The sequence below is a fragment of the Taeniopygia guttata genome, chromosome 12, assembly GCF_048771995.1.
Source record: "Taeniopygia guttata chromosome 12, bTaeGut7.mat, whole genome shotgun sequence".
Classification (NCBI taxonomy): Eukaryota; Metazoa; Chordata; class Aves; order Passeriformes; family Estrildidae; genus Taeniopygia; species Taeniopygia guttata.
The window spans coordinates 6,723,949-6,742,108 of record NC_133037.1 but is presented as its reverse complement, the minus strand read 5'-3'; the positions used below and the strand labels follow the sequence as shown (position 1 = coordinate 6,742,108).

The 18,160-nt window shown below is 41.5% G+C and overlaps 2 protein-coding genes across 3 annotated transcripts in view; one reads left to right on the top strand and one right to left on the bottom strand.

The window, feature by feature from the left end:
• Window positions 1-4,397: 4,397 nt before the first annotated feature.
• Window positions 4,398-12,254, bottom strand: THOC7 (THO complex subunit 7). The gene is made up of 8 exons (XM_030283407.4): window positions 12,121-12,254; window positions 11,706-11,823; window positions 10,729-10,856; window positions 10,302-10,388; window positions 9,244-9,301; window positions 6,168-6,234; window positions 5,978-6,047; window positions 4,398-4,768 (listed from the first exon to the last, which is right to left on the bottom strand). Exons 1-8 carry the CDS (start codon window positions 12,137-12,139, stop codon window positions 4,701-4,703), a joined length of 615 nt encoding a protein of 204 aa, XP_030139267.1. The 5' UTR covers window positions 12,140-12,254; the 3' UTR covers window positions 4,398-4,700.
• The window catches only part of ATXN7 (ataxin 7), an 86,052-nt gene continuing 79,713 nt past the window's right edge, over window positions 11,822-18,160 (top strand). Inside the window, exon 1 of one of the 2 annotated variants that reach the window (XM_032750749.3) lies at window positions 11,822-11,969. The gene's annotated coding sequence lies outside the window, so the exon portion shown is untranslated. Of the gene's footprint in view, window positions 11,970-12,217; window positions 12,353-18,160 lie in introns of those variants that run through there. The other variant, XM_030283405.4, reaches the window with a different exon arrangement.

The following is an 18,160-nucleotide window of genomic DNA, read 5'->3' as shown; positions in this document are numbered from 1 at the left end:
CCAGCTCCTTTCCTTCTTGGAGATAAACCATCATTTTAAATTCTCTTGATGGTGACTTTGCATTGTCAGCAAACTGACAAAACACGAAACAAAAAGTTGTTTAGGTAGTTTACTTTTTCTTTTCCCTTTCTTGTGAAAGCAATTTAAAAACACATGTCTTTGCTGTTAAATATTTTAGGAAATCTCATGCACTATAGTGCTTTTAACAAACTTTTGCCAAGTTTCTCACTATGATGATGCAAATTCAGAGCAAACCAGTATGTAGTGATCCTGAAACAACTCTTGTCCTGGTTTCAGGATGATGGGGCTGAATGTGTTGGAGGCAGCAGAATCTTGCATGCCAGAGGGTGCTTTGTTCCTGCTGCACTGTCAGACTGCTTTTCCAGCCCTTGCATGGGGGAGGCAGCGTGGAGGGTTTGGGATCTGGCATAATCAGCAGGAAAATGAAGAATTGGATACACTTGTGTTGTATCATGTGGCATCCCAAAGAGTGGAGGTTTTGGGATTGCACCTTCTGCTCCTTGGCAGTGTTTTGTGACATTTTAGAGAGAGGCTTTGAGAATCAGGGTAGTACAGGCAACATGGTGTGGTGGCAAGTCAAACCCAAACCCAGTGAAAATAAAGTGTGGGGGTGAGCAGGGAAAATCCTCTTGGGGCTGTGCTGTGCAGAACCAGGACCTGGGCTCTGTGAACATTGTGGGTCCCTCCAACTCAGCATATTCCCTGATTCTCCGGGGTTTTAACCCTTCCAGGCAGTGGTAGGACTGGCTGTGCTTGGGAAACGGTACCAAAATGAAAAAGGAAATGTCTCAAAAGAGCTGACAAGGCTGGGAAGCGCTGGGAACAGGGACAGTGGGACGTACGGATCCTGGGAACGGGCCGGTGGGATGGGATGGGTTGGGATGCGTGGATGCACTCGCGGATCCCGGGAACGGGCCGGTGGGATGGGAAGGGATGGGATGGGGTGGGATGCACGGATGCACTCACAGATCCCGGGAACGGGCCAGTGGGATGGGATGGGATGCGCAGATGCACTTGCGGATCCTGGGAACGGGCCGCTGGGATGGGATGGGATGCGTGGATGGACGCTCGGATCCCGGGAATGGGCCGCTGGGATGGGATGGGATGCGTGGATGCACTCGTGGATCCCGGGAACGGGCCAATGGGATGGGATGGGATGGGATGGGATGGGATGGGATGCGATGGGATGCGATGGGATGGGATGGGATGGGATGGGATGCGATGCGATGGGATGAGCGGCTGCACTCGTGGATCCCGGGAACGGGCCGGTGGGATGGGATGCGATGGGATGCGATGGGATGGGATGGGATGGGATGGGATGGGATGGGATGGGATGGGATGGGATGGGATGGGATGGGATGGGATGCGATGGGATGGGATGCGATGGGATGGGATGCGATGGGATGGGATGCGCGGATGCACTCGCGGATCCCGGGCTCTGCTGCCCCCTGCCGGCCCCGAGCGCGGCTCCCGGCACCGCTCCAGCTCCAGGAGCCGCCGTGGGCTCTGTGGCCCCTCACAAAAGCCACGCAGACATAAATGTAACAAGTGGGGAAAAACGAGTCTGTTCCCAAGTTTATTCCTCGTGGTTCATACGCATCCTAATGCAGCTAGTTGAGAAAGGAAAAGCCACACAGGTTCCCAGAGCAGAACTAACAGTACTTGCCTGCATTTCTGATTTTTTTTCCTTAGTTTTTTAAACATATGTGAAAAGGAAACCCACCTGAGCCTTGAGTAAAGGAGGGAAAGCATGGTACAAGCCAGCTGTGACACCTGAAAAACTTCCAAGTATCTCAAATAACTCATGATTTCTAGCTCATAAATCTTTGGGATTTTCTTTTTTTTTTTTTTTTTCAATTTTCTTTTCTGGCAGCAACTTTCTTCAAATTAACATGGTTTCAGAGATATCCCATCATTTGACAGTGTGTCACGGTGACATTCTTTCTCCTCCTTCTATCCCTTCATGAAGCTTGCTAAATCTGTCTTAACAAATCTTGTTCAAGCTGCCAATTCTGTCCAATGTTCCACTCCCCCTCTGCTGCTCTCCTTTGGACAGGACAGAAAAACAAGTCCTGGCACTGAAAGTGTCAGTTTATCACTTCAGCAACTCTCTTTCTGCTTGTATTTTTGCATCCACATGACAAGGGCACTGAGATGGACCACTTAGGCATATAATGACTTCAGCTTAGATAGGGTCAAGGAAAATCATAAATCCAGAAACAGCTTTTTAAAATAGTGTGGTTGCTGGAATTGTGAATTTATGAACCTAGGTTTTATACATGTACATTTAAAGTCGATGCAGGTAAGCAGCATGACAGAGGAGAACTTTCTAGGCAGGGATGTAACAGTGACCATCATGTGTGCCTTGCAAAAATGACACACAGAAAACTTAACAGAAGATTAAAGGACATGCAGATATACATTTCCAGCATATGTAGGGCAGATTCAGAGCTGGAACCTGAGTCTTGGTAACAAAGCAGGTTAAACAGTGGCTGGTATATGAATTCCACTTGGTTTTGCTTTTTGGTACAAATCTAATGTTCAAGAGATTAGAGGTATAAATACTGAAAAAAACAGGAGCAAATATTTTGGGTGTCCCACTGAGGTTGTGTTTGCAATGAATTTATGTTACTTTTTTCTTTGACATCACTTTCATGCTGCCACTTTGCACTAAGGCAACTTGATTTTCCAAGGCAGTAATTTACTTTCAAGATTGCATCACTGTAATTTGAACTAGAATATATTCCTTTGCCATGCATTTGTATTGCTTCTCTTGGGTACAACTCTTATTTCTCTGTAATATTGCTTACCAGAGGGTCAGACTTAGGTGTTGGCATGTTTCTGGTCAGGTTCTATACATAGCAACGCAAGTTCTGAGATAAGATACTTGACTGATCCAAGTAATTTCTAAAGGATTATGTAAAACAATGAATGGAAAAATTTCAGATTTTCACTGTGACAAAGACTGTTTTTAACTGGTGAATATCATCCTCCTCTGCACAAAATACAGTCCAGATAGCTCATGGAGGCCATTTTTACCATTCCCTGTTGTTGAGGGGAAAAACCCCGTACACTTAATAGTTTTGATGGTGTACTTCTAAATGCCTGTTGTTTGCTTAGCCACCCCTCAACCTGCCAAATTCGTAGTGGATGAGAAGCCCTGCATGTCTGTACAGGCTCCATCAGGCAAACCTGAGCTTCCCCTGTGTTCTGAGCTGACCAGCTGTGAACTAGAAGCCTTTTGACAGCTTATTAGTTCAAGGCTCCACTGTGCTACTGAAGCTGTGTGACTTCTTATACAGCTGGCTTGCCTTTAGCAAACTTGGAATAAAAGCAAAACAAGCTCAGATATGTCTGTTCAGCCCCAACCCACACAGATCCACAGCCACTGAGAGTGGGGATTACATAGCATCTAGTTATAGATGTCTGAAGTCTCAGTTGTGGAAATCCCCCTCAGCTGTCAGCTAGTGAGGCAGCAGCTCTGTTCCATGTAACATTGCAATTTCACCTGAACCACGCATGCTTATGGCACAGTCTGAGTGAGATCCAAAGTTTTCCTTTACCCAAACCACAGGAAGGTTCCATTTAGTGAGTGTTTTCAGAACATGACCTACTACTGCCCCTTGTTCCTTCCTCCCTGCCTTACAAAAAAATGTAGAGCATGTTCCATTCTCTTCTCTTTTGGGGAAGGTTGAAACTTTTCTTACTTCCCAACGGAATGCTCAGACAGTAGGATGATCCAGGTGCATGGATAGATTCCACTTTGCCTACTAATAACAAAAGTATCTCTGAGTCTTTAACATTGTGATTATTGCTCTACTGCTTCAGTTTGTCATCATGAGAAAAGAAGGGTTCCACCATCTGTTTCAGAAATTATGATGTATTTTGATAATAGAAGATTGACAGATAAAATCCAGAAGCAGATTATAAATGGTACTGGGATTAGACTCCTGGCTCTTCCAGAACAAAGCTTTTAAATTGAAGTTTTAAATATGCTATTTCAAAATGTGACTATTGATGTGGTACAACAAACAGAGCAGAGCAAGGCTTGGATCATTGCAGTTCTTCACATCACTTTGAGGAAAAAATTAAAGCTAGTACTGTATCACTTTTGGTTTCTTTATAACCCTTAACAAGCATTAATTCTACAGAACTAATTTCTTTTGTATGAAACAATCACATTCTAGTCTAGTCACAGTAAGTTCTAAAATGGCAGCTACTTTGAAAAACTAGGAGCCTACTTAGTTCAGATTTGGGTCCCATCTAGAACGGGGTATGGAAGCTGGGACTCATGAAAAGATGCACTGCCCTCAGTCTGATAACACATAAGAAAAGGAGGCTATTATAAGGCTCAATTGCTACTAAAAATAGGAAAATCTGTGAAAACACCTTTTATTGGCAAAGTGTTACAAGCACCTTAGTTCACAAGTATGGTGTAAAAGTTTCATCCTTTGTGAAACAAAGTATATTTGTCACAAATTACAAAGTTTGTGGATTATCACCAAGTGACTGCCTGAAAACATCTGCAACTCTTTTCCCCTGAAACATAAGCAAAACATGTATAAAAATTCACAGAAGCAGTAGAAAACTATTTCCAGCTCAATCTTACTGTTGACCTCAACAGAAAGTGAAGATACTTGGACTTTCTTAAGTAGTAATTGTCAGTCTTCATATGACATCTACTGCTTGGCCTCTGCTTCCATCTGAGTTTCTTGTGATTCCTCAGCTTCTGAAAGTTTTTCATCATCTAAAATTCAATATTACTGTTAGTCAAACACACTTGGTCATATGTACAGACTATATTGCAGAACTTTTGTCCCGCTTAAATATTTTGATTGCCTTAAATGTGTAGTTGAGTATCTCATTCTATAAAATGCTATGTTCAAACAAACAAAAAAATCCTTCAGGTTTTAAGGATGTTATCTCAAACAGCTGTTACTGGAAATATGGGGTAAATTCTATAGTGTCAGTTGAAGCAAATGGTACCAGATTGCTTCTTAACCCCTTCCTTCTCTTTGCCTACTAATGGTTTATTTATTCTATACTGAAGCTGTGCTTTTCACTAAACTACTACTTCCTTCACAAAATCCTGAAAAGTAATCTATATAATCACATGAAAATGCATTTTCAAGACTAATACTTAAGCAAGTGTTAGTAACACATAATAACAATAACCTTCTGCTAAAGTGCACCTAGGATTAACAGTTCATTCTGCTTAAGAAGATCTAGATGGCCTTAGAGAATGAAAGTCTGCTCTTAGAGCCATCTCTGCATTTAATCAGGTCATACTCAGAGGTTGTACCAATTGCTCTGTCTTTGAAAAACAGTGCAAATATACAGCAAATACTTTAAAAATATTACCCATATCAGAGCACGAAAAGTTAGCGCCAATTTGAAAATATTAAGTATTTGTATGAGAAAAGATGAGTACGACTAAATCCTGAATTTAGCTCTTGTGCCCGACAGTTTTAGTCCCTGCTCTATCACAGATTCACAGTCTCAGCTGGTTGTCATTTATCTTCCTTGTATTTAATTTTCTTTTTAGTAAAGCCTCAAATGATACCATGGTAGCAGTGACATGTTCAAAACTACTGAAATAGGAATTATAAAACGAAATTCGGAAATAAGCACAAGAATAACTCTCTGTAAGAAATACTGTTAAAAAATAAAACCAACAAACCTCAAATTGCTATTTTCCATCCTCACATTTTAAAGAATACTGCTGCCTACAAATTAACCTGAAGCTAGTCAGGAAATGGCACAGTGGGTAGCTTGTAGAAGTAAAAAAAACTCAGAGCAGTCTCAGGCTCTGGACTACTGCTGAGAAAAAATTCTGCCAATGCAAGAGGTCACCAGCCTCAATTGCACAGAGCTATCCCCCTGCTGGAAGTTGTGATTCCTTTTCATTTGCTAAAACATAACCCAGTTATACCTATTACCAAAGAACAGCACTTACTCTCCAGGGTTTGCTGAAGTTCATGGATGGTGCTCAGAAGAACATGGAACTGCTTCCGTCTCAGCTCCAACTGGAATGATAAAATACATGTTGTAGGAAACAGCACATACATCCAAACAACCCATGGCAGACTCTACATTAATTGTATTCCTAACAAATTATTATACAACCATCTCTATGAAAAACCTACCTTATCTTCAACATTTTCCTTAATGTGAGAAAGATTTTGCAGTTCTTTTCCCAAAGCTTCTAGCTGCCTGAAAAGAGATTGTCAGAGTATTCTTTAAAAATTCTGTAAAATTCTTGCAAAACAGATTTGCTCTAAGTAGAGGAGAAAGAACGATAAAATAAACTGTTTATGTAAACAAAACAAGTGAAACAATTTAGAGATAAGGTCACTTCATGCAATTCTAAACTATTATGTTCTAGACTTGTAATTTCAGGACATTTATAAAAAATTAGGCCTCCAAGCTGGAATACAGTTGTACCCTGGCATTTATTACAATTCAGTCCTGACACAGCATGTTATTTACTTGACCCTACAATACAAGACAAAGAAGCAGATTCATAGAATCTTAGAACATCCTGAGCCAGAACAGACCCCCAAAGAACATCAACTCCAGTTCCTGGCCCTGCACAGGATAGCCCAAGAGTCAGGCCCTGTGCCTGAGAGCATTGTCCAAATGCTGCTTGAACTCTGTCAGGATTGGTGCTGTGACCACTTCCCTGGGGGTCTGTTCAGTGCTAGACCACCCTCTGGGGGGAAGAACTTTCTGCTCTCACTTGAGCTCACCATGGACCACCACAACCCTTTTTGAGACAAAGAACAACAGCAGGTACCATAATATACCTTTCAAATGAGAATGGAACACCAACTCTCACAGCCAAACCTCCAGTCTGGTCCTTCTACTTCTAATGCTTATCATAATTTATGCACCATGCAATGAGAACAAACTGCTCCTTTAAAGGTGAAGTGGATTGAGGCTGATCATCCCTGATTAATTAGCAGGCAGAGTCATAGAGGGGTCAGCAAGGAAATCACCCTTTTTTCCTGAAGTCACTGACAGCTGCTGCAACTAGTCTGGGTAGGGAACCACAAAAAGCCCTCCAGTCCTAAGTACGTCACTGTGGATGGGAAAAGGTCTATTTTAGTGCTACCTGAGGGGTGCCGTCTTTTTTTGAGCCAGCATGCTTGGTACCTGAGAGAGTTGTGTGTGACATGACCCCTTTCTTCAGCTTATAGGCTCATACACTGATTTTGGAAGTATTTGGTTTCTAGTTTCTGAAAAATTTCCATTTGGCCAAATCTTGCTGTTTACACTGTGCTGTCAGGTGTAAGCAGACTGTGAGAGGACAGACTTTTTTCTTCTACTAACATCCAAGCTACATCTGGAATTTTACTTCTTTTACTTTACATTCCAGAGAATCTTTGCTTAGCCTTTTTACCTTCATATTTCCTTTTGTAAGACTCAGTGTCATTTCTTGGTCCTCTGAACAGCTCTTCTGATACTGCATCTAATTACACTGTGGGCACTGCTGTTCAGTACTTCTGCTCCTATCACTTCCTGAATTGGCTCCTGTGCACTACTTGTGACTAAGCTGTTAACAGCTTCTTTTGTGCTGTATGACTCATTGTTCCAAGAAACAGACTCTTAAAAGCACAAAGAAAGTATTTTTCTAAACTTTGTCCTATTGTGCCAGATAACCTGCAAAGGCTATAAATCTAACTTTGCAATAAACCCTTCTGTTTCTTCCCACAAGAAGTCTTCTCAAGTGTTTTTAGTGATTTAAGAGTTCCATGAAAAGTGTGACATTGTTAGTGAGGCTTCCTCTATTCTGAATTAAGAGTGGCCTTTGGTTCATTGTATCATTTTCTGTGTATTTCCTATGGACTGAATTCTTACTAGCTATAACTTACCACTCTTTCTAGCTTTGCTTAAGAAACTTATGCTTGGATGTGTTAAGCAAAATTAGAACAATCCCTCCAAACCTACAAAATTCAGCATCCTCTAAGATAAAATGTATCATTTATCACAGAATTATAGAATAGTTTGGGTTGGAAGGGACCATAAAGATCATCTAGTTCCAACCCCCTGCCATGGGGAGGGACATCTTTCACTAGACCAGATTGCTCAAGCCCCATCCAAACTGGCCTTGAACATTTCCAGGGATGGGGCAGTCACAACTTCTCTCATTTAGTTGTTTCTATTCTTAACGGACTTATCTGAAAAACTGCATTTTTGGTAGTTCTTTATTAAAGCCTCACTTGATAAATATCACATGCTGAATAATGAAGTAAGAAGTAGTCAAGCCTCATGAGAACTGCCTGTAATAATCAAAGCTGGGGTAATAAAATCAAGGCACAGAAAAACAACATACAAGAAAGAAATGTGTGAAATATTGTCAGAGGCTTATAGCTATAAAAATGCTATTATTAGGTAATAGTATAAACAAATAGTATAACCAAATCACTTCCATTTGCTATGAAAGGTTATGGAAAATGGAAATACAGCCTCCCTTGGCAATTTTACTGAAAGTGGGAAGAGGATAAGTGCACAGCTGTACTTATATGGGAACAGTAATCCCACACCACATCTTTAATCAGTTTAAGAACAACAAACTCACAGATGCAATAAATCCTGGAATGTTTCTATGGCTCAATAAAGTTAATCTCCCCACAACTGCCCCAAAAGCACAGACAGTGATGCAAACCCAGAATGTGACAAGCAGCACTGTGAGTTACACACAAGGCAGGTTGGACAACAGGTAGGTCTGCCCTGCATGCCAGGGCAGGTTATGTGTGGTGCACAACACAGACATTTACAACTGGGCATGCAGGAACAGCAACCAGAAGGAAAACAAAAAAGAAACCTAGGAGCTTTCTCCTGTTTTCTCTCATTCCACCTTACTTGCTTGTGTGTTATGCATTTCAAGTGACTCCCAAATCTGGCTGGTGCAAGTTAAAGGACTTCCCACCATCTCTCTTTTCTGAGCAACTCACAGGTAAATTGACATCACATACGCATTTACATCTCAGTTCACTTATTCACCTTAACAATGGAAAAATTTCAACTATAGAACAATTAGCAATCCTTCTGACCCATACAGATTAAGGAAAGCTCATAAGGGCATAGAAACACAAGTTTTTATTGTGTCAAAGAAATTGTATAAATGCGAGGAAAAGTCAAACTGACATCAAGGAAATGTCAAGTCTGGTGACTTCTAGTTTACTGTTCTATTCTAATTTAATGTAGTTTTATACTTACTTCAGTGTTTCATGTCTGTCTGGGTGATGCTGTATGACTTTGGCCAGTGCATCATATTCTGAAAGACATTTAAATAGTTAATCTAAACACTTCTGAAAATATGGATTCAAGAACCCAAACTCAGGTGTCATTAAATGGCAGATTTTTTTTCCTTGAAAAACTGTTTCAATGTTTTTCAAAACACCTTAGGATAGCTCTGCATTGCTGCACACTTAGGCTTTTGTGTCTGATTCATAAACATTGGGTTTCAATACAATCAAATGTTTATGTACAGAAAATGGTGCTGATTTTACACATGAACATTAAAGATTTTTAGAAAAAAGCATAAAATGATGCATGGATTTTTTAAATTTATTTTTAGGATTTTTTAAAAAAACTATTACACATTTGGAATAAAATTATGGTTATACAGGCAACTAACACAGCCATTTCCTGGTAGTAAGACCATACATATGCAAATTACCTCATTCACCTGGAAAAATTTGTGCTGCAGACTGGACAGAACATACCAAAAAGCAAACATCTCAGACATATGTTTGTGAAGATGTAAGTACTCCCCATTCCACTGCTTAAGGTTATTTTAATTTCCAGTTGACTTCAAATTATCCACAGCATTGATTAATAGATCAATATCAATCAAATAGTTGTATTTAAAACATTTCATGTTATATTTCTGAAATTTTTGGCATTTTATTTATCACGAAAAAAACAATTTTTTGATTCTTCTCAACTGCTCATCTTTTAGAGTGTTGTAGATTTCAATGAATTATGAGTATATAATTTTAAAAGTAGGGTAAAAATACACCTCTTAAAGCAGATGTACAGAAAGGACGCTGGTTTAGGTTTTCCTGATGCTGCCTGTCATTGAGATCTGGTTCAATCTTGCCTGTGTCATCCACCCAAAACTTTCAGTAGTCAGTGGAACCCACCACGCTGAATACAGTAATCATGACGCCTTGCACATTCAAAAATTTAGAATCTATTTTCCAATACAATGTATTCTAAAAGATCAGAAAACAATTAAGCCCACCACTGTTAGTACAGATATGGCACCTTACCCTGGCGATTTTTTCGAATCCTTTTTGCTTGCAGGATTTGTTTTTTGCATTCAGAGATCTTCTCATGGGCTGCAGCTATACTGTTTTCTTTTAAAAAGAAATAGAGACAGTTATATTGAACTCAATAGATGTAAATAAACTATTCTGCTAAATTATACAAGTGTTTATGACATGGTGGCTTGTTAGCTCCATTAGCTTAAAAACTCTATACATGTCAATAGGTTAAAAAAGCTTGTTTGTATGTATTCTATGTAATTACAAGATGCTTATAACACATATATGAGTGCTATCTAGTAAGAAAAAAAAAAATCCAAACCCAAAAAACCTCCAAACCACTCATCAAATGTATATATTATGTTCACTAGGCTTGAGCTCGTTTGTAGGAGAAACTGCCAAACAGAAATCAGTAACATTTTCTCATGTTTACCTATATCCTTATAGATTTTTTCATAATTTTCCATCTCTCTCAGGTTCATGTCATACACCAGAAGAGTTTTTCCCATTGAAAATTCACACTGTGATAACGTGCTCAGCATTCGTTGGTACTGGGTATATCTGAAAATAGACAAGCCATTTACTCTCAAGCAGTATAAAAATTGTTCCTCACTTCACAGAGCAAGAAAAAAAAACTTCACGTAGCTTAAGGGACAGCTAAATAGCAGTTATTCAATAAAGAAATTATATTCAGAAATTATATATATATAGTTGATTTTTTTTTTTTTTTAGAAGTGCAGCTAGAAACCCTGTACACATTGGTTTCAGCATCATTTCATTTTCAGTGTAAAGTGGGTATTAAAGCAGTGAGCAGTTTGACCCAGGGCTTATAAATCTTCCAGCTCGGGTTGGCTCTGTGACCACCAAATTAGTATTTTAATACTGCAGTGCTTCTCTGCATACACACTGGTAATATTGTGATCTCTGGGATTTTATATCCATTACTAACGCAGACCCTACAGAAGGCTGTCACTCGTTACTCACTAATTTACTTAAAAAAAAAATAAATTAAAAAGAGAGAACGACAGAAGCAGAAATACCAGCGGTATTTCCCTTCCCTAACAGAACAAACGCAGAACTGCCAACTAAAATATCCGAGTCATGATCCTGTTATAAGAGCGGGACTCCTGGCTGGAGCACGCAGCAGGCACAGCATCCTGAGGGCATTGGAGCGGTGCTGGCAGATTTCAGGATGCAGCCCGCAGCCCTCAGCGATTTCTGACCCGTCTGCAGCCCTCCTCTCCCAGCACAGTCCTCGGCGTTTGTCCTGGAAACACCACAGAGCCAAGGAAAAGCAGCTGTGCACATTTTTAACGCGGATCTCTTCCAAATGGATCGAGCCCTGCTTCCCACTGAAACGCAAGCTAAGCAGTTCCAAGACTTAAAAAACCGAAGCAAAACAACAGATACCCTTCCTCCTGAGATCCGGAATTACACCACTTAATGAAACTCTTCACCAACAAATTGATCCGCCTGTCGTCGCCAGCTCCATCGCCATCGATCAGCAGCCGCTTGCGGATAACTTCATCTGAGGAGAAACTGCCGTTAAGCCCTCACGCCATGGCAGCCGCCGCGCGGGTCTCCCCGGGCGCTGCAGGGAGCGACTCCCGAGGCCGGAGCGGGCGGATGTGCTGAGGCGCGGGCCCGGGGCCGCCATGGAGGCCGGTCTGCGGGGTGAGCGGCCCCGGGCGGGCGCGGGGGCCCGGCAGCCGCTCCCCGGAGGGCGGGCGGGGGGCGCGGCGCCGCGGGGAGCCGCGGCAGGGGTCGCGGCGCGGGGCGGGAGGAAGGAGGGGAGGATGGAGAAAGGGAGGGAGGGAGGTCTCACCGTCGGTCACGGCCCCCATGGCGGCGAGTGCCGGAGCCGGCGGGGCGGCGGCAGCAGCGAGTGAGGTCAGCTTCCCACAATGCAGCCGGCGAGAGCGGCGGCCATGGAGGGGGAGGCGGCGGCTGCTGGGGCCTGAGCCGGCGGGCGGCGGACGCGCGGCCCGGGGAGGGCGGGCGGGCGAGCCCCGCGCCCCGCGTGGAACCGGCCCCCTGGCGAGGGGCGGCCCCGCCAGGTGAGCGCCCCACGGGGGAGGGAAGCGGCGGTCCCGCAGCCAGGCTCCACCTCCCCGCCCCCGCCACCCGCACCGGCCCCGCCGCCCCCCGCCCGGCCGCCCCGCCATGCCCCCGGCACATGGTCCCGCGCCATCGAGGCCACCGGGGTCGGGGCCGCCTCGCCCGCCCTCCCGGCTCGGGGTGTTCTCCCCGCGGTGCCGTCAGCACCGCCCCGCTGGTCCCGAGCTCCCCGCAGGGCTCCGCACGGTCCCACCTGCGGCGATGGCGGTGGTGGCACAAGGGAGCGGCGGACGGTCCCGCCGTGGTGGCGATGGATGGTGCTGTCACGGCGCCCGGTGTCATTGAGATGGCACTGTGAGGGTGGTGGATCCCCTGTGGTGGCTGGAGGCAGCGGGAGCGCTGGCTGCTCGGTGCCTTTTCCCTGGTGACGGTGTGGAGGACGTGCCCATGGCACAGGTGTCAGGGAGCTGGGCTGGCCGCCCTTGGGCTCATCCCCACTCGATGCTGGGAGGACAAGCAGCAGGGCCTGCCTGGGACGTGCCAAAAATTGTTCTGATGTTTCCTGGTGAGTTTGGCTATGATCAATAGATAGGGAAAATAGTTGTTTCTTCCTGTCCTGGCAAACTAAGCTGGTGCTGGAAAAAGTTGCTAGAGGCGTCTGGAGAAAAGAGATATTAAGGTGTTACCATGTATTGAGTTTTAGGCTTTTGGTCCATAGGCTTGGACAGTGTTGGTAATGTTATTGTAGTGTATATCACAGTAGCTGAGGTTAACCGGAGCCTGACACCTTTCTATTCCCTCTTAATTTTGGTTTGGACAGTTAAGTGGCTTGCTGTCTTGTTCTGCTGAGCACTATCCATTGACAGTTTTAGGGTGGTGGGGAAAATGAGGGTGAGAAAAGAACGAAGTTAATATGTGCTATAATCTATTAGTTCCTGGTTTTAAACCTGTGAGAGATTAAGAGGCACTTTCTTGTTCTTGATGGAGGCATTTAACAGCTCTTCACGGATTTCTAGATTGTTTCCAGTCAGTCCTTTGTCTTCAACGGGCAACTGATCAGGCCCTTTGGAAGGTTCTATTAGGGGAGCATTACTGGGAGCGGTCATTAAAACTCCGCCAGAACTTTTAGGAATAAAGCGTTTCCAACATAGGAAACTTGGATAACTGTTCTTGAAGTTTTTATGTACTCTCTTATGTGATTGGTGAGTGATATAATTTTATATGAAAACCTAACGATCTACTCAGTTACCCAGGTTGGGCCAAAGAATGGGCCATGCATTCATGAAGTATGTAAGCTGTGCTGAAGGTGCTCACTTCTATGAACTCTGATATGTTGCCATTTAGTTGGTTTGACTAAAAACTTCGTTTTTCTTTAGGCTTTGGTCACTATGGTACAGCCTAGTATTTTGCCAAAGGTTGAAAAGAAGACCTAGCTGAACTTCTCTATGCAAATTTTGTACAGTTACTGCCTTTCTCTCTTTATCCACTTATTTCCTTTTGGAAGTCTTAAGCATTTTGAAACATCCAGTTTAATCAAGTCTTAATATTTTTTTACACCTCTCTGAGCTCCTTCCATTTTCTGAGCCCTTTTGGTTTTTATCACAGAGAGAAGTTGGTCAAAACAGATGACTATTGTAGATGAAAATCCACAATTATTTATTTAACCATCTCAGAACTTCTGTGTGATTTTCTGTCATTTAATCCAATGCAATCTTTTCTCACTTTTTGTTCATCATTCCACTCTTGGTCAGATAGTCTTATTAAGCTCTCCAGAATGACAAATAGATAGTCCTTGAGTAATCAATTTAGAATTCAGCAGTAGATATGACTACTTAATAACATTTAATGACTTTTGTTCCATTCTTCGTATGTGTTACTAATTACGAGCTTCTATGAAATTTTTTATTCTGGATCTTAAGCTCATAAGAACAATTTTGAGAACAAAGCCATTATTTTTCTTTTTAAGACGGGGCTTTCAGGCATCATCAATGTTCATTAACTTTTCTCCTTTAGAATGGAAGTAGAACTTGGTAAATATATCAAGAATCTCCCTAAGGCTAGGTATTGATGCAACAGCCTGTTCTCTCTCCTGCTCTGTTCTGACATATTAAATATCCATGGGATGTTTTTGACTGGGAAGCCAGGTCCAGCTTGCTGGGTTCCTGTATGCATTTGAGAATTCACTGTGTCTTAGGAGTTTCTGTTTTGCTTTGCTCCATTTCCAAGTAGAATTCCTCTTGCAAGTGTGAAACAACCTTTGTTGTGTGTGGAGGGTGTTGCATTGGACTGTATACAGCCATGTCTTTGCCATCAATTCAGTGTGATGTATGGTGTAGATCTCTAAAACAGGGTTAACTTATTCTTATTTATCTGTACCTCACCACTTTGGGTACTCTGGGCAGATTCTATCAGCCACAGTCTTTTATATAATCCTTCAACTGAACCTTCCCTAAAGCATCAGTAGTGGAGATTCACACAATATGAAAAAATTCTTGCACAGAGGACAGCACCTGACTTGGTGCCAGCTCTTTTGGAATAAGTACCTGTGTGTGCTTTCAACCAAGCTAAAATGTCACACAATTTTCCCTCTTTCCTTGAATTCTTTTATGTGTGCCATATGGTAAGACCCTGGAGCAGCTTATACATAATAATTTGTTGCACATCTGTCCTTGTCAAAAGTGTTAAATGATCCTCTGTAATGTTTCCAGGTGATTCTGGATGCAAGAAGTACAACCTAGGTAAGTTTAGTACTGCAAGATGTTACACGTGTGTGGAACTGGCTTTGATTTTTTCATAAGTATACTTTTTTTTGTTCCTGAAATATAGCTTTTAAGTGCACTGACTTTTTTTTTTTATTGAGGAAATCTGTTAATGCTGAATTTTTCTTTCCTGAGAAACAATCTATGAGAGCAAAAGTTTAAAGTTACAGTATACCTCCTCCCTTTTTTCTTTAACTCTGTGTGTATATGATTTTTTCCCAACCACACAAAAAGTTAAAGGGGAAGAAGCTTTTTATAGTATTCCAGCCTATAATGACTATGATTTTTAAGAGCTAAGAAAACAGCTTTAACTATTGACAAGGTGGATTAAAAATATTTTTCTTTAGCCTCCCTAATAATGTATGAGGTGGTTTTAGAGTCCAGGTTTTCTTCATGTTGACTAACTTCTAAATCAGACTTCTGTGTAGCACTAAATCTTAAAGAGATCTAAGTATAGTAGGTCAGAAACTGCAGGGTATTTTTATCCAGTCCAACCTATATTCTTGTCAGAAAGCCATACCAAATTTATTTAGTGAGACCTATTTTCTGTAAGCCTATGTTTAGCATTACTTTTTACCACCATCCTTTATCTTTCTGTTGTTTATATACCAGGATTCTGCGCAAGATGGATAACAAGCTAACCTATCAGGCTGTTTTTCTAATTTGAAATTATGTTAGAGTTTTATTTTCTTTGCAGTCTTCTGTAGCCTCAGCATTTACTGAAAATTAGCATCAGTGTTCCAAGAGCTTGTCATCTCGTTCTGTAAAAATTCTAAGACACTGGCTGTCTAATTCTGCAGATATTAAAATAGTCACTCTTGGCAGATAAACCTGAAATCTTTCAACCCAGTGATTGAGGTATAAAAAGTAGTGAGTGATTCTTAGCCTTGTAAAAAGCTTTCCTGACATGGACCCTTGTCTTTCTGCAGAGCCAGCCCATTTTCATAGAATTACAGCAGAATGGGAGAAGGGAGGGTGAAAATACTCGTGACTGTAGTGATAGTACCAATAATTTTAAAATGCAACATTTTATTATCTAAACAGCAATCAATTTTGCTGTATTCTGCCTGTGTTACCAAGATTGATTAAATGTGCTGTTAATCTCATACTTTAAATACCAGGCTCCTATCAGATAATAGTGTAATCACAAGTTGTAGTCTACAGTATTGGTTTTATTTGTTATTTTTTATTTTGTAACTGAAGGAAGCCTGTAAAATTCCAGAAGTTTTGATGGAAGAATCTTGCAAAATATTAGTCCTGGAAATACTTTGTTCATTAGAAAGACATTTTATCACTACTATTTTTCTCCTAAAGGAAGAAAAGCTTATTTTAGTCATAAAAAAAAAAAAAAATAGTGCTACGTGGTCCTTTGAAAATTTTTTCCTAAGTAAGGGCTCTGTGTCTTAGTTAATCTCAATTACACAGGTGGCATTCTGATATTGCCCTCTTTCAGCTATCTTCACAGGAATTATGTAACAGCTTTCCAAATTTCATATCCAGATCCTACTGAATATTTATGAAGCTTGAGGATCAATTATTGCACGTTTTAGGATGATCTGTGACTAATTTATTAAAGCTTGTCAAACTCAGCTTGAAATTTCATGATATTGGATGTGTAGGTATTGAGTATAGAAGCCAGAGCTTTTAGGTGCAGAGATGCAAAGGAAAGTGTGCCCTGTGTGTGTGCCAAAAGGGGCTCTGTTAGAGTGGGATTAGCAGGAGTGGCACCATGGGTCATGATTCCTATTCCCAGGGACTTGGTAGATTCCCACTTAACAAGAAAGTCAAGGTGTTTTAACAGGTGTCTTGAGAAACTCTGTGTCATGAAGCTGCTGCAAGACAGATTAGCTGGTTAGAATTTTCTTTTAATCTAAAAATCATTAACACTGTCGACTGCCTGTGCAATGGCTCAGAGATCCCACATGATATCTGCATTCTGTGATTTAAAGTGACTCAGGTAATTTTGGGGTGGCATTTCATGCTGTTCTGTGATTCTGTTTCAATGTGTTTTGTAAGAAAGCAGACATTTATTATTTTGGAGGTTTTTTGACAGGATTAGTCAGTTATCTAGCCTTCTCTTAATTTGTTGGTAGGATGTTTTCAGGGTGACTTTATTTTTCTAAGGAAAGAGAGCATATTTTTGTTTTTTCCTTCCTCAGTCCTTCAGTTCATGGCAGTGGTAGTGATCAGTGTTGTGCCAGGTTTTCAGAGGAAGAGGTGGATGTTTAATGAGGTTTTACCACTGACTTAGAAGAATTTGTCTTCGCTGGCATTGGGCCAAATGGTAAATATTTTTATTTAACTGTGGTTTGAAACACTGGATGAACAATAAGAGAGCTGTGAATATCATATTTACTTGTACCAAATTTAAATAAGTAACTGTTAGTGCTACCGAGGAAATTTTGCACAACGCTTCCAAGGGAAACCAGGCATTTCCTCCTTTGGAAAGAGCTCTTGCCCGACTTCAGAGCGGTGTTTTCTGAATCACGTGGCCAGATGCTTTGACTCAGCTAAGAAAGCTGAATCAGAGCTATTGCACAGCTTCTGAGTCAGCTTTTTGAAGTTTAAAAAAATTACTTGGTTATGTTTGTTTTATTTATTTTTTAAAAGCAGTCCCAAACTGTAAAAGAAGACATAGAAATTTTACAAGGCATTGAGCTTGGCCACATCATGGGGAGATGTTGAAAGAAAGGCTTCTGTTTCAGGAGATGGGGAAAGAGTATCATGTCTATTGATAAACATCTGTTTCTTGTTTTAAATTGAGTTTATATTTTGCTTTGAATTATTTCATGTTTTATTTTCTTGTAATAGAGAAACTCTGCCAGTGGGTAATGTTCAAGCACAACTAAAATTTACCATGTCCATTGAACATGATATACTGACACACGTTCTCACCACAGATTTCTGAGGTACAAGCCTGAGCAGGGGAATAGGAATAATTGAGGGCATGATTACATGCTTAGGTGATGCCTGCTCAGGTTTTCATTTGTAAAATGTTGAATGAAATACACGTGGCACTGGCTGGGCACTGGAACAGGCTCCTCAGGG